The following is a 14,603-nucleotide window of genomic DNA, read 5'->3' as shown; positions in this document are numbered from 1 at the left end:
TTAGTTCCAAGACGCGCTTGCACTCCGCAGTCACTGAAGCCGGCAAGCAGGACATCTCTTCCCCCGCTACAAGACTCCCAGCTCAGCCCGGCCTTCCCGGGCCCAACTCGGGGGGGGTCTCGTCTCGTCTCGTCTCGTCTCGTCTCGGCCCGGCCCGGCCCGGCCCTGCCCTGCCCGGCCCTGCCCTGCCCGGAGCCTGCCTTGCCTGGAGCTCGGCCCCCTCGCCCCGCCCCCGGTGCGGCCGCCTCAGGACTCCGCCGGGACCCGCTCCGCCGTCGCCATGGCGGGCGGTGCTCGGTGTCTCTACCGGCGGATTCTGCTGCTTCACCGGGCGCTGCCGGCGGCCTTGCGGGCCCTGGGGGACCGCTACGTGAAGGAGGAGTTCAGGAAGCACAAGGCGGCGGGACCTGCCGAGGCCCAGCGCTTCCTGCGGGAATGGGAGGCAAGTGCCCGCCGCCCCCCGGGGCTCCCTCTCACCGGGTTCGCCTCCCGAGCCGTGGGCACGTGGGGTGGCTCCGAGCCCGGCCCTCGCTGCCGACGGGTGCCGGGCAGTCGCCGCTTGTCTGTGCCCTCCCCCGGCCGGGAGCGCCGGGGTGGCCCGCGCAAGGCCCAGGCCCTTGCCCCACTCAGCGGGACTCGCAAGCCGGCCTCTAGTCGGACCTGCTGTTACCTGTTGGCAGCAGCGGCAGCAGCTCCCGGACTTGGCTTTGTTTAAGGACATGTGTCATAGAAAGGGAGATAGGAAATGCCTGTTCGTTTCTTCGCTGCTTGTGGCCACTGAGGTGTGGACAGCTGGTTTGAGTGCTTGGGGTGCCGCCTTCTAGCACGCTTCTCTGAAGGGTAAATGTGTTAGAGTTACAAAATTCCCTGTAATTCTTCATGTCTGGGCAGGCTATCTTTTATGGTTCATATATCCTTGGTCCTGTCTATGTGCGATTATATACTTGTGTATACAGTTATACACAAGTATATATAGCAGAATGGCAAGTTACATAATTAGCTATATATACATATATAAAAATAGATGCACAATTATCTGTATAATTTATAATAATACATTATATAAATGTATATATTTATAACTACATGCATAGCTAATTGCATAATTATAACTAGCTAAATACATAGGTGTAAATAGCTTCCCCATGAGCTGAGAGGGCTGGGCTGGTTCAGCCTAGGGAAGAGAAGGCTCCAGGGAGACCTTATAATGGCCTTCCAGTACCTAAAGCGGCCTAAAATAAATCCGGAGGGGGACTTTTTACAAGGGCTTGTAGTGACAGGACAAGTAGGAATGGTTTTAAACTGAAAGAAGGGAGAGTTAGGTCAGACACTAGGAAGAAATTATTCACTGTGATGGTGGTGGGACACTGGCACAGGTTGCCCAAGGAAGTTGTGGCTGCCCCATCCCTGGCAGTATTCAACGCCAGGTTGGACAGGGCTTTGAGCAACCTGGTGTAGTGGAAAGTCTCCCTGCCCTTGGCAGGGGGTTGGAACTGGATGAGCTTTGAGGTCACTTCCAACCCAGACCATCCTATGAACTTAAATTTCATTTTTGAGTGACATTTTTTTTGGAGTGTTTCCTAAGGTAGCAAGTCTCATGTGAACATTGCTTCTCTGCTTACCCTGTGCCGCTTTGCCCCCTTGAATTCAGTGCCCAGTTTCACCAAGACAGAAAAGGAGATCATTTGCAAGTGATAAAGATGTAAGGAGTTTCACAAATAGCAGAGCAAAGAGATTACTGAGGTGGTTTCCCTGCATGCCTGATTCCATCACATGCCACCATATTAATAGACTCCCCAAAATCCATAGGCAAATGTTAGCGATGCTTCACAGAGGAAAAAGTCAAATTAGAACATGAAAACAACTGCAAGAGACTGATCTACAGGCAAGCTTTCCATTGATTTTTGTGTTCATTGAACTGCTGTTTTGGTAGTTTTCTGTGGAAGAAAATTGTATGCTGTTCAGTCTTGGAGGCTGGTTAGCACAGGTAGTGTGCAGTGCCTCCCGCTTTGCCAGCAGAAGGGTGGTGTGTGGAAATCTGACACATGCCTTCTGCCTGCTGTAGCTGGAATCTTGGGGGTAAAGCAGCTCTCTGGTGCTGGGGCATCAGAGGCCAGCAAGAACAACACTGCCTGATATTCCTTTCATAGGAAAGGAATAGGTGTACTTTAATTGCCTCTTGCCAATTAATAGATCCCTAGGTCGGGAAAATCTGTATCTGTCTCTCAGATGTACCTAATGGTATTGTAATTCTCAATTGCTGTTTACTTGATATCGCCAAGAAGTTTCCACATCACTGCTTCCAATTTTAACATCTAAAAAGACAAGTTGCAGGTTATTGTTTTCAGTGCTAAAATCTCTGTTAAAATAGTTTTAGAAAAGAAAATGTTTAGATTGAAATATCTTTAGCCATTTCTGTGAAGTAAACAAGTAGTGAAAATGTTTCTCAGTTTTAAAATGTTGTAAATGTAGATTATAGGGAAAACTGGGAAAAGATTAGACTACAAGGAACAGAAGTAATATTTTGAAACCTGATGTTTAGTGCTGCTAGCTATGAGGGAAACTAATAACTGTTTTGAGTGCGTGCATATAAAGAACTTTGCAAATATGTCTGTCTTCTAACAAGATGCTGGGAGATACTGGGTATTAGCATGTAGTTGATGTGGCTCTTCTCATCTTTAATTTTTGTTTTGTTCTGGGATTTTTTTTTTCCTCCCCCGAATAATCAGGGTGGAATTTAAATTGGACTTCCACATTTTTGGCCTGTAGGACTCATGCTGCATCTTAAGCTGTGCTGTGGTTTCCAACCTCTTGAAAACTTGGACTAGATGACTGAGGAAAGTGGACTGTAGGCAACTTTGATTAGGTGTTCCAGGCTTGTAGGATTCGCGTGTACAAAGACTGGACACCAAACACAATGTAAACAATCAAATGTTCTAGTCTATTTATTATTAGTGCAAAGCAAATATATGTATTTTAATGTGAAGCAGGTTACATACATACCAACCCCTGGTTGCATGGGATACTGCCGAGCAGGAGAAGGAGATGGAACATGTTGCCCAGTCGGAGGAATGGTAGGCAGTGCATCGTCAGGGCGTCGCTCGAATCAAGATGCGCATCTGGTCTTCTCACCCGTCTGTCACTGCACAGGTCCTTATATCCCCCCTTGGGTTGGAGTGGAAAATTACCAGTTGCAACATCAGTGCACACGTGGCCAGCATGTGAACAGAGGTTTACTGGTATAGGACTCCCTTTTGCAAACAGCGGTGTTAACTCCCGTATTTTCAAGGTTATGTTCCCACAACCCGTGCCAAACTACTTTTTCTATTTTGTGTGTTTCACCACGGACCATTATCTGTTGTCACTGACACATTAGGTAACAGAGAAAGATGATCTATTTGGAGTCCTCTTTGCACCCTTCCTGGGCAGCAGGACACTTTTTTAATCAGAAATAGGCAGGAGGCAATGGAACGTTTCGTGCAGAACACATCAGTGTGCCCACAAAGCACCCAGTTGTTCAGGTGCAATAGGCTACTTCACATACATGAACAGTAACTGTACTTCTTGCCTCTGTATCTATTTTGATTAAAAAGAAACAAACACAAAAGCAAACATTAAACAAAAAAACCCCAAACCAACAAACCAAGCAAACCAAACAAATCACTTCAGCATTAATACAAAATAGTGTTTATATTTATTTCCCTTAGGGGGAGGAGTTAAATGTACAGTTACAGCTCTGTTAACAGTATTTTGGTATGTTGCATGTCAAGCACTTTTCTTCCCTATTTGCTTGTTCATTAAGTTACGCGCATACCTTACGGTATGTGCTTTAATGTTGGCCATACTCAACTTCCATCTGGAAGGGTTATTTCCTCATGTCTTCTGTTGCATGCAAGTTGTCTAGTACAGATTGGCGTGATGTCTCATGTTACAGAAAAATAGTATTCAGAAATATATGTTAAAATAGTATATCTTACTGTATATTCACCAGAGGGTAAAGATTATGATGATATGATGATTACATCAGTGTTTCTTGACTTTTTATAAGGACCTCAGTATGAAGTATAATCTTAATAAGCCATCCCATATGCTTTTTGAATGAAAATTTCCAAGGATGACTTAATTTGACATGAAACTACTTATTTTTGTTAAAACTCTTCAGGCTTTTATTGGATAGTCAGACCTTCTTTGTGTGCTTGAATATACTAGTTCATAGTCTGTGGTATGCTTTTTTTGTTCTCCAGTTTGATTCATATTTGCTAATTTTTTGGTTAATAGGCCTGGCATTTTTATCACATTATGGCTGTGCGATTATGATTCCCTCCTCCCTGCCTTGGTATTTAAATAATTCAAGGCAACTGCATTTGTTGTTTAGCAGAGAAAACAAGCTGAGCAAACTCCCTTTATTTCTTGTGATACATGATGAAAAACCTGTAGGATTTTACTATTAAAAGCTTTAAAATGAGCTGTTAAAGAAATCTTAATCTCATAGGGCATTCAAGCAACTGTAGCTTCTCATATTGCTGCAGTTCCTTAATACTAGATTCTGTTTGCAGTTCCTTAATACTAGATTCTGTTCTGTGGCTTTTGGGAAGAACCTGAATCTCAGTGCAGGACCTGAGTACTCAGCCTGTTTCTCAGACAGGGGCACAGGCATTTTGAATATTCTTACAGTCCTTCTTACAGATGGAACATTAAAGGGAGATTTCTAAGATTAACTTTAAAAATAAGTGAGAGGAAGAGAGGTAAAAAGGCTCCTAAATGATATTGTCTTAATATGTGAATGATTGGTATTGTTTTCACATAGAGGAGTTGAGAAGGGATCGCCTTGTTTGCCGTGCAGTGGAATTGAGTGGTTTAGTGTTAGAACCCAGCTGTAGAGATGGGCAGTGTTGTTTTATGGGAAACCTAAACTGACCTGTTTATGTTGATAAAATGAGGAAACTATCCTTTGAATATTCTTGGAAGACTTCTTTAGTGAGTAAGACTGATAGAAATGATTTTCATGTACATGTACATTTATGTAAAAGTAGAGCAATGTAAACTTAAGTGTTTTTCCTATAATTAGTGTTGGATTGATGGTTTGTGTGTTGATATCCTCTGGGAAGTGTTAAAGAGTAGTACAAGGAAAGCAAGCTTTGTTGTTCAGGAATTATGGTTGTTCAGATAGAAAGGAACATATATTAATAGTTTATAAACTTAATTTGAATCTATTTTGTAAATATTTAATATTTTAATTAAAATAATTGGTACTCATTTACAGGAGATGGCTGATACAGTTAGATAGTTGATAGCTGATAGTGATTATTGGAATGCTATTGAATTAATGTTGACAGATATGATGAAGTAGTTCTTCTAAATCTTATGGTAGCTAATGAGAATACTTACTTAAGAATAGGTAATACTAAGATGATATTGATTACTTTATTCCAAGTTACAAATGATACAATGTAGAATATGCAGCTATGTAATTTCAGCAGTAATTTGTTTTCTATCATTTAAGGTAATTCTTTTAATTTTGAAAATGAATAGTTCATACTTAGCTTGTTTAAAAAGTCTGACCCTGTAGATGGGAAGGTCTGGAGTATCTTGACATTAACAGAATCATTCTGCAGAATTACATGAAATTTTCTCATACCTAATAGATTGAATAAATTGCTTTTGAAATGCTTTTGCCACTCTTGACTCTGAAAGCCTTTTTATAAGCTTTCAAATGAACAGAGGCTGATTTGGGAGCTGGCATCTGCTGTTGTGTACTGGGAAGAAAGGTGACTTTTTTTCATTCCTGGTAAAAAATCTGGGCATTATATTGGTAAAATTAAGGTGGAATTATATCTATCTGAGAACCTGATCATGTAGCCTTTCAAGAATGGCTGATTTTTTTATTCAGTATGTTATTTGATAAGATGCAAATAATTGTCATTCATCAAATCTGTTTTCCATTGCCTATGTTGCTTGTAGTATATAGTTTGCTAGGGTGATTGTGGGATGGCCTTATTATTTCCCAGGACAGTTGTTCTGATACATCTTTTTCTGCTTGTGAGTGGCTACTCTTAACAGATTTTTTTTGCTTCTTAATTCTTTGGGCTACTAAGGTCTTTCCTCCCCTTATTAATTTGTTTTTGAGCTACTGGCACTGATAAATACATCAAGATGTTGAAAGGAGAATTTGAAGAGCAAATAGCCAAAGAAAGTTGGAGGGGTAGAAGAGGAAGCTGTGGCCAGTGCTGGAGTCAGATTGGGATAGGAATGGGACGTGTGGGTTGCCCTTTGTAGTGTCTTTCAGCAAACATATAGGTTGCATAAGTCTAAACCTGCTGCTGATTTTCTGTATTCTGCTCTCAGTTTCAGTGAGGTGCATTATATAAGTGATCTTTTCTTTACCTGACAAAGAAATACATTTTTTTGGAAGCGAAATACGACTTTAAGGTTTTTGCCATTTTATGACTTTAATAAAAGTTGTGAAATAGGATTTAAGAGTACTATGTCACTGGAACATTACCGGATACACTGGAATTTGCTTTTAGTGATTTTTATGGCTATCTGGATGAAAACCTTCTTATTAAGAGTAAATTCCTGCTGAGACTTACGTATTTAACCCCATTTAGGGTGTTCACTGGGTATTAATTTGTAAGAACTAAATTGGAGACAGTTCCCTCTATTTTCTTTTGATACTTCTCAAAAGGCAGGAAAGAGTTTCTCACTTCTCTGAGAAATGTGGAGTTGTGGGTGATAAATTGAAGAACATGTGAGTTTTGGGTATGACCAGCCGCAGGAAATCAGCCTGCTGCTCTGACCTGGTGTTCATGGTGGCCTTCTTTGCTGTAAGGTTTGAAGTCTACCTGTGTAAGATTGCAGTTTGGTGTACTTATGATTCAGTGAGTTTCCTGAGCCAGCGTTCATGTGCAATTGTCCCTTTGACCAAAAAAATAAAGGCAAAGGTTGACCACGTGGATCCCTATAGCAAAGTTTCATGGTAATAACATCCTTTTCATATTATGGTATCACTTCCATCCTTTCAGTGCTCCTTCCATTTTGGATCTAGAGAAGGAGCTGGTGTCTGCTCCTCTTCTGTGGATAATAAAGGCAGCCTGTGAGCCTTCTCATGTGTAAAGGCTTGGGGCAGCCTGGTAGATTCCCACTAACTTGTGTGTGGTGCATGCCTATCACAGGAAGGGACATTTGGTGCTTCTCATCTGGAGAGCATTGTTCTCAGAGATTCATCTGCCCACTGCTAAGGCCAGTAATTTCTTGGTGTACCTACTGGTGTGGGATAGCATCTGATTAACTTTTCTTGTTTAACTTTGTTGTCTGTAAATAGACTGCATTGGTTTCCTTTTTTTTTTTTTCAGATTTAAAAAATGATGTGATCTGGGGTTGATGGGAAGTGAGACTTAAAGGCAAATGTAGGATTTTTCATTAGACCTTTACTGTATTTTCCAAATTCAAAACTTTGTAAGTTGTGGCATCAGTACTCTTAATGCTTCTGTCATGTTGCAATGACAATTATCTCTTTATTAACGTAACTACCATTGCATGTAGCCAGTCAGATGGCTGTCCTGATAGCTGTGCCTGTCTGCCAGTTGGAGTTTTTATTTACAGCTGATTTGACACAGCAGGAAATAATGTCTGAGTCATTGGGGTCACATCAGACCGTAATGTCAGTCACTTGCATGTGCCAGTCACCTCAAGTCACACTACACTGCGTGGTAAATTCCGTTGAGGTGGTGGAACTTCGTAGGAGTCCATGGTTTGCAAATAGGTTTATAAATATCACATTTTTTGATTGTTGCATGCATTTGTAAAGTATATAAAATGCCTTTGATATTTAACATATGGCATCAGTTAAACCTCAGCTGAAATTTGTTGGCAGAATACAGTAATTTTTCTTAGTTATAACTTAGATGGAGAAGTTTATATTGCTGTGGAAGTGGGATAGATCTCTGATGCGTAAGAGTTTATTCCTTGCGTTGAGTAGTACTAGCTTAGGAAATGAGCAGGGCAGATTTATGTTAATGCTCTGAGATCTGAAGACACTGTAGAAGTTATGTGTATGCCTGCTCATGGATACTTTCCTAATGAATGGAGGTTTGTGACAGCCAGTGTGTGATTCAATCTAAATAAAAAAATGGGAATGATCAGACATGGTAGAAGGAGAACCAGCAATGGAGCGTTTACAGAGTTGTCAGTTTAAAAGGTAATTCAGGTTTCCATCTAGTGGTGATATAAAATTCTGTCCAAGCAATACGAGAGACAGCATATTCATAACCATGCTAGGTAATTTACCATAGTACTTGTGTATGTGTTTGATACTTAGGAAATCAAAAGCCTTTATTATGTATAATTTATATAATTTATATATAAATTTATATATATTATATAAATATATAATATAATATATATTATATATAAAAAATAAATTTATATATATAATTTATATATAAATTATATAATAGCACATAATTCTTAGGGCCACCAGCTTCTTTTAAGTTAGAGCTGTAATGATCAGGAATCCATTGTTTGGGCAGTGTGCATTCAGATCCCTGAGTACTCTGACCTGAGCCGTTTATTTTACTTGCTGCAAATTAGCCTGATTCTGCTGTTTTTGTGTTCCTATACAGGCATTTCAGAAAGTTTAACTTGGCACAGGATACAGAAGGAAAACTGGTATCTTAAAAAATTGTCTTTTAAGTTGTATGCATGCAAATATGAATCTTGTTAGATTTCCTATTTCATCTTAGACTCAAAAAACCCTGCCACAAAACAAAAAGGAAATGGGTATTCTGGTGGCTTTGCCCCCATTCTGATGTTCTGTCAGGAGCTTTTTTATTATTTAAAGTATTTTACAGTACTGTCTTTTTTATTATTTACATTATTTTACAATAGTGTTTAGAGAATCATACCAGGTTATGTATTCAGATGAATATAATACTGAGGTAACTAATCCACAAATCCTTTGAACTTTGTTGTATTTTAAGACAACGTAGCAGGTCAAACTGACAAACTGAGTATGAATTGGAATTGCAAATTTATAAGGATTTCTGCTTGTTTGTATTTTATTGACATGTTTCTCCTAGCATTTGTTTGGTACTTATGTGAATATTGTCAAGTTGTAGTGTTTTGTAAGCGTGGTAGTTTTCCTGTGTTTTCAGTGCGTTTCCACTGTGAACACTATAAACACTGCCAACTTTCCCCAAGTGCTGTCAAGTATCATATTTTGTAATTACTGCAATAATATTATGAGTGCTGTAATTGCATGCACTGTATAGATGTGCTTTTCTGTCCTGTGTAGACACAAAATTGATATTTTCTGCAAGTTAAAATGGAATCTGGAGCACATCTGAATAATTGTTTTGGAATTGATTTTTTTTTCTTTGTTTTCTTTTTTTTTTTGTTCTTTCAGCATAATGTGAGGTGTCTGCACAAGTAACATTATGCAAACTGGAAGATTTTTGAAGCCTCGAATGTGTGTATCACATCTGAATATGGAGCTCTACTTAGGACACATTGATATGTTTGGATGCATTAATGGATGAAGGCTTTTTTGTAATGTTAATATAATATTAAAGTCAGTTAGTATGGTTTTTTTGCAAGAAGCTGAACCTGAGATTTTGACTTCATAATCTTGTGTTTAGTAGTATGTTTATCAATCTTCATGTTGTTCTAGCTGCCTTTTGTGATGCCAAGAGCTTTGGCTGTTTTAACACTGAAACTGACTGTATCTACAATCATACATCTTCTAACTGATACCCTGCTGTTTATGTAGCTCACTCCTGGGAATACATTGAGCAGAAAATTTCTGCTGAAATATTTTTGTTTCTGTGTCTCCGAGCTGCTAATTTCAAACTGCATTTTTTTGAAAGATGCAATTTGGAAAACATATTTAATCATGGTGCCTGATAAATTGTTTGAATTTGCAGGTTTTTAAAGTTCATTTCCAGAAGTAGATGGGAAAAAAAAAAAACCAACCAAACAAAACCACAAACCAAAAAAAGAAAAAAAAAGAAAAAAACCTGATGAAATCCATCTGTGAGTCCTGAAGGAGCTGGCAAATGAAGTTGCTAAGCCACTGGCCATCATATTTGAAAAATCATGGCAGTCAGGTGAAGTTCCTCACGACTGGAAAAAGGGAAATATAACCCCCATTTTCCAGAAGGGGAAAATGGGTGACCTGGGGAATTACAGACCAGTCAGTCTCACCTCTGTGCCTGGCAAACTCTTGGAGCAGATTCTCCTGGAAGGCATGCTAAGGCACATGAAAAACAAGGAGGTGGTTGGTGACAGCCAGCATGGCTTCACTAAGGGGAAATCCTGCCTGACCAATTTGGTGGCCTTCTATGATGGGGCTACGGAACTGATGGACTGGGGCAGAGCAGTTGATGTCATCTACCTGGACCTGTTCATAGCCTTTGACACCGTCCCACATGACATCCTTGTCTCTAACTTGGAGAGACATCAGTTTGGTGGGTGGACCACTTGGTGCATAAAGAACTGGCTGGATGGCCGCACACAAAGAGTTGTGGTCAATGGTTCGATGTCCAGCTGGAGACTGGTAACAAGCGGTGTCCCTCAGGGATCTGTGTTGGGACCGCTCTTGTTCAACATCTTTGTCGGTGACCTGGACGGTGGGATTGAGTGCGCCCTCAGCAAGTTTGCCGATGACACCAAGCTGTGTGGTTCGGTTGATACGCTGGAGGAAAGGAATGCCATCCAGAGGGACCCAGACATGCTTGTGAGGTGGGCCGATGCCAGCCTGATGAAATTTAACCATGCCAAGTGCAAGGTCCTACACCTGGGTCGGAGCAATCCCAGGCACAGCTACAGGTTGGGCAGAGAAGAAATTTAGAGCAGCCCTGCAGAGAAGGACTTGGGGGTGTTGATCAATGAGAAAATGAACACGAGCCGGCTTCGCTGTGCACTCGCAGCCCAGAAAGCCAACCGTATCCTGGGCTGCATCAAAAGGAGTGTGGCCAGCAGGTCGAAGGAGGTGATCCTGCGCCTCTACTCTGCTCTCGTGAGACCTCACTTGGAGTATTGTGTGCAGTTCTGGTGTCCTCAACATAAAAAGGACATGGAACTGTTGGAACAAGTCCAGAGGAGGGCCACGAGGATGATCAGGGGACTGGAGCACCTTCCCTATGAAGATAGGCTGAAAAAGTTGTGGCTGTTCAGCCTGGAGAAGAGAAGGCTGCGTGGAGACCTCATAGCAGCCTTCCAGTATCTGAAGGGGGCCTACAAGGATGCTGGGGAGGGCCTATTCATTAGGGACTGTAGTGATAGGACAAGGGGTAATGGGTTAAAACTTAAACAGGGGAAGTTTAGATTGAATGTGAGGAAGAAATTCTTTACTGAGAGGGTGGTGAGGCACTGGAATGGGTTGCCCAGGGAGGTTGTGAATGCTCCGTCCCTAGGAGTGTTCAAGGCCAGGTTGAACAGAGCCTTGGGTGTCATGGTTTAGTGTGAGGTATCTCTGCCCATGGCAGGGAGGTTGGAACTAGATGATCTTAAGGTCCTTTCCAACCCTAACTATTCTATGATTCTAAGTAAGGTAATGAGATATTTGTAATGAAATTGCACTAAAAGTAAGTTAGAAGTGATACTAGAAGTAGAGTTACTCAGTGCTGGTTTTTAGGCTTCCTGGTATGTGGGGAGCTTGAGTCTGGTTAATATGCTCCTTTTTTGTTGTTTCAGGGGTATTAGTGGGAGACAGAGCAGACTAAGGTGAAAGAGAGCATGATGCACTTTCCCCCTCCCCTGCAGTACCTAGCTAAATCTGTAGAAGACCTTCTAAATTGATCTTGCACCCATTTTTTAAGAGTGTCTAGCAACTGATCCTTCAAATGTAGATGCATATTCCCTTGCTCTGTGTGAATTCCTAAATGGTGTAAAACCGATGTATTAGTTTTATGCTATTTTATACTATTTTTTATATATATTTTGTACTATAACAGAACTGTTCTGTTCCATAATTTAGAGGAAGTGAACAAATCATGAGGTTACTGCAACATTCCCTTTTTTTTTTTTTTTTTTTTAATTTTTCTGAAGCTGAACCAGAAGAAGGCTGGTGGAAGCATTTGAACTTAAGTCCCTATCACCATTGCTTCTTTGGAGATGTCATGACTTGAAAACATTGAATTGTGTTGATAGTGTTGATATCTGCATGGAATGAACCAGAGCAATTGGTTTGTTTTCTGTGGACCATCAAATACTATCTAGCACATAGTCACTTTCTTGCTTTGTATGATTGCATAGCATGTGGTCTTTGTAATTGAACTGAGTTGTATGCTGTTTTATGTATATTCGATGTTTATCGAGGTAGGAATTCATATTACACTGGCAGCTGATCATGATAAATGAAAAGTATCCTTCCTAAGATTGCAGTTTTTGAAGTGTACACGTGATGGCAGCAAATACTTAAATTGAGAAGGCTTGTTCCTGTTCTAAAAACAAGCAAGATACTGAATGTTCAAATATAAACTAGAATTTTCACGGGTTATATTCTTGTTATTTATTAAAATACAGATTGAGATTTGTTAATGTACTGCTACAGATTTTGAGTCTTTTTAATTCAAAAACTTTACTGTGATTTCCACGTGGTATAGCCGTAATGTTTCCATAATATGCTTTCTGGTTCTGATTTCCATTGGGATAGTTTGCTACCCCAGTAGAGAAACACAGCAGCAGCTACCCCAGTAGTCTGCAGTGTTTAGTATGGCTACCTTTCAATACCTTAACGGGGAAAAGGGCACTCAGAACACTCCGTTATCCCTTGAAATGTTGCCCTGGCACTTGTGGTTGCCTAAGGGTGAACTTTACTTTTCTTAAGCCTGTTTTATTTTTCTCTATTGGAGAAATATGTCTGATCTCTCTGCAAAGAGATCTCATGTATTCTTCTTTCTCACTTCCTTTTTTAGAGTGCTGATCTAATTTTGTGATAATTTTTACTCAACTTGCTTTTCACAATTGGATTTGTAGATGAGTCAAACCTGCAGTGGAGAACCAGCCTGAGATAAACACCCTGCACTAGCCTCCACGATATTTAAAAAATGACAAAAATATGCTAAGCACATTGTAGGAACTTTATAAACTGTCAGCGTATGCTCCACATTTTTCAACAGATTCTGGCATGGTAAAAGTTCCTATTTTCTTGCAGTTGGAAAGTTCTTGGAGTCTTTTTTTCTCATAGTCTTTGATTAAACAGTCCAGCGTGACAGGTTTGTTTTGTTTGCTCTTCTTCAGGCTTTTCTCTGGCATGTTTATCAGCTTAAATACTTTATACTTCCTGTACTCCTTAATGGGTGTGTGTTTTTGACATTCCATATAGCATTTTGTTCTTTCTTTTCCCCCATTGTAGTCTTTCTTTCCAAGTTCTCATCTTGTAATCTAGATCAGTAATATAAATTTTCCAGCAAGCTTTCTTGTCCAAGGAAGTACCCTTAGTACCCCCATCAGTGATGGTGCCTAGGCTGTGTCTTGGGCTCTGCACTGAGATGTGCACAGCCGCTCCCTGGTTTCCACCTTTGGGCTTCTAATGTCGTGGGGCTTGGCAGGGAGTTGGGAAGTGCTGTGCCTAGGTCCCCAGTGAGGTGATGAGGACACCAGGGCTGAGTTTTTCTGTGAGCACGGTTTGTGTTTACCAACAGCAGCCTCCCTTAGTTTCTAAAAGTCTTAACAACTGGGTGATTGTTGATGTTTCAGATCAACATTGGATAAAGGTAGTTGGATGACCAGCTGGTTCTTCAGCAAATCTGATATCAGATGTCATATGTTACAACATGCGTGACATAAAAGTAGACCTTTGCTTTCTTCTGTGGTGTCATGAAGGGATATAATGATTGCAGTAACTTTCTGCTCTGGCTTCATCCAACTAACCTGGCAGCTGAGAAGTGTCATTACCATTACAAAACTCTGATCAGCCACAGTGGCCACGAGTACAGTGTCCCCAGAGAAGATGGAGCCTCAGTATGTAGACACGTGTTTTTTCATAAGGGATCTGTTGAGTTCTAAGGTGATTATGGTTTTGGAAGCATATAGTTGTGGCCCAGTATGTGTATTTGTTTTTTCAGTGAAAGAAAAGCTTTATTGTTAATAATGCCACAGTTTATATGCTGCTGCAAAGTATGTTGGTATTGCATGGTGCTCTTAAGAGTATGTTTTCTTTAAAAATTAAAATGTAGTATAAAACCATATCTATTCCTACTTTCATTCCTGGACATGAGTGAAACATTTAAAAGGAATCTCTTTCTCTTTTTTCTTCCTTTCTGAAATGGATATGGTGTTGGTCAGTCATCCATCATGATATTTCAGGCCAAAAAACTGTAGTCTGCCACAGTTACAGAAGCTGTGTCTTGTAAGAATAGCACCTTGTCAAAAGTGTAGGTCAGCTTTAGGCTGTAGTACGAGCAGGTTGCTCTAAAATTAAGGATATTCTGGTTCATGATGGAGTGACTTGTTCTGTGCATGTACTTCATTTACAGTAGTTTAAATTTGATTTAATGGTTAGAATTAATTTTAATGTGTTTAGCAAATCACGACACTCAGTTGTTCTCTGGGCCTGTTGAATTTTTAAATTCAGTTCATTCTTCTCAGTGAAGTACAGTAGT

General features: G+C 40.4%; 1 protein-coding gene across 1 annotated transcript in view; it reads left to right on the top strand.

Moving 5' to 3' along the window:
- Positions 1-280: 280 nt before the first annotated feature.
- The window catches only part of SDHAF3 (succinate dehydrogenase complex assembly factor 3), a gene marked incomplete at both ends in the record, with an annotated part of 34,277 nt that continues 19,954 nt past the window's right edge, over positions 281-14,603 (top strand). The window contains one exon of the mRNA XM_080611935.1: positions 281-442. Within this exon, the coding sequence (XP_080468061.1) occupies positions 281-442 (162 nt within the window). The remainder of the gene's footprint in view (positions 443-14,603) is intronic.

This window comes from Psittacula echo, assembly GCF_963264785.1.
Source record: "Psittacula echo genome assembly, chromosome: 2".
Classification (NCBI taxonomy): Eukaryota; Metazoa; Chordata; class Aves; order Psittaciformes; family Psittacidae; genus Psittacula; species Psittacula echo.
Note: the sequence above shows the minus strand (reverse complement) of the source record. Positions and strands in the feature narration are given on the sequence as shown.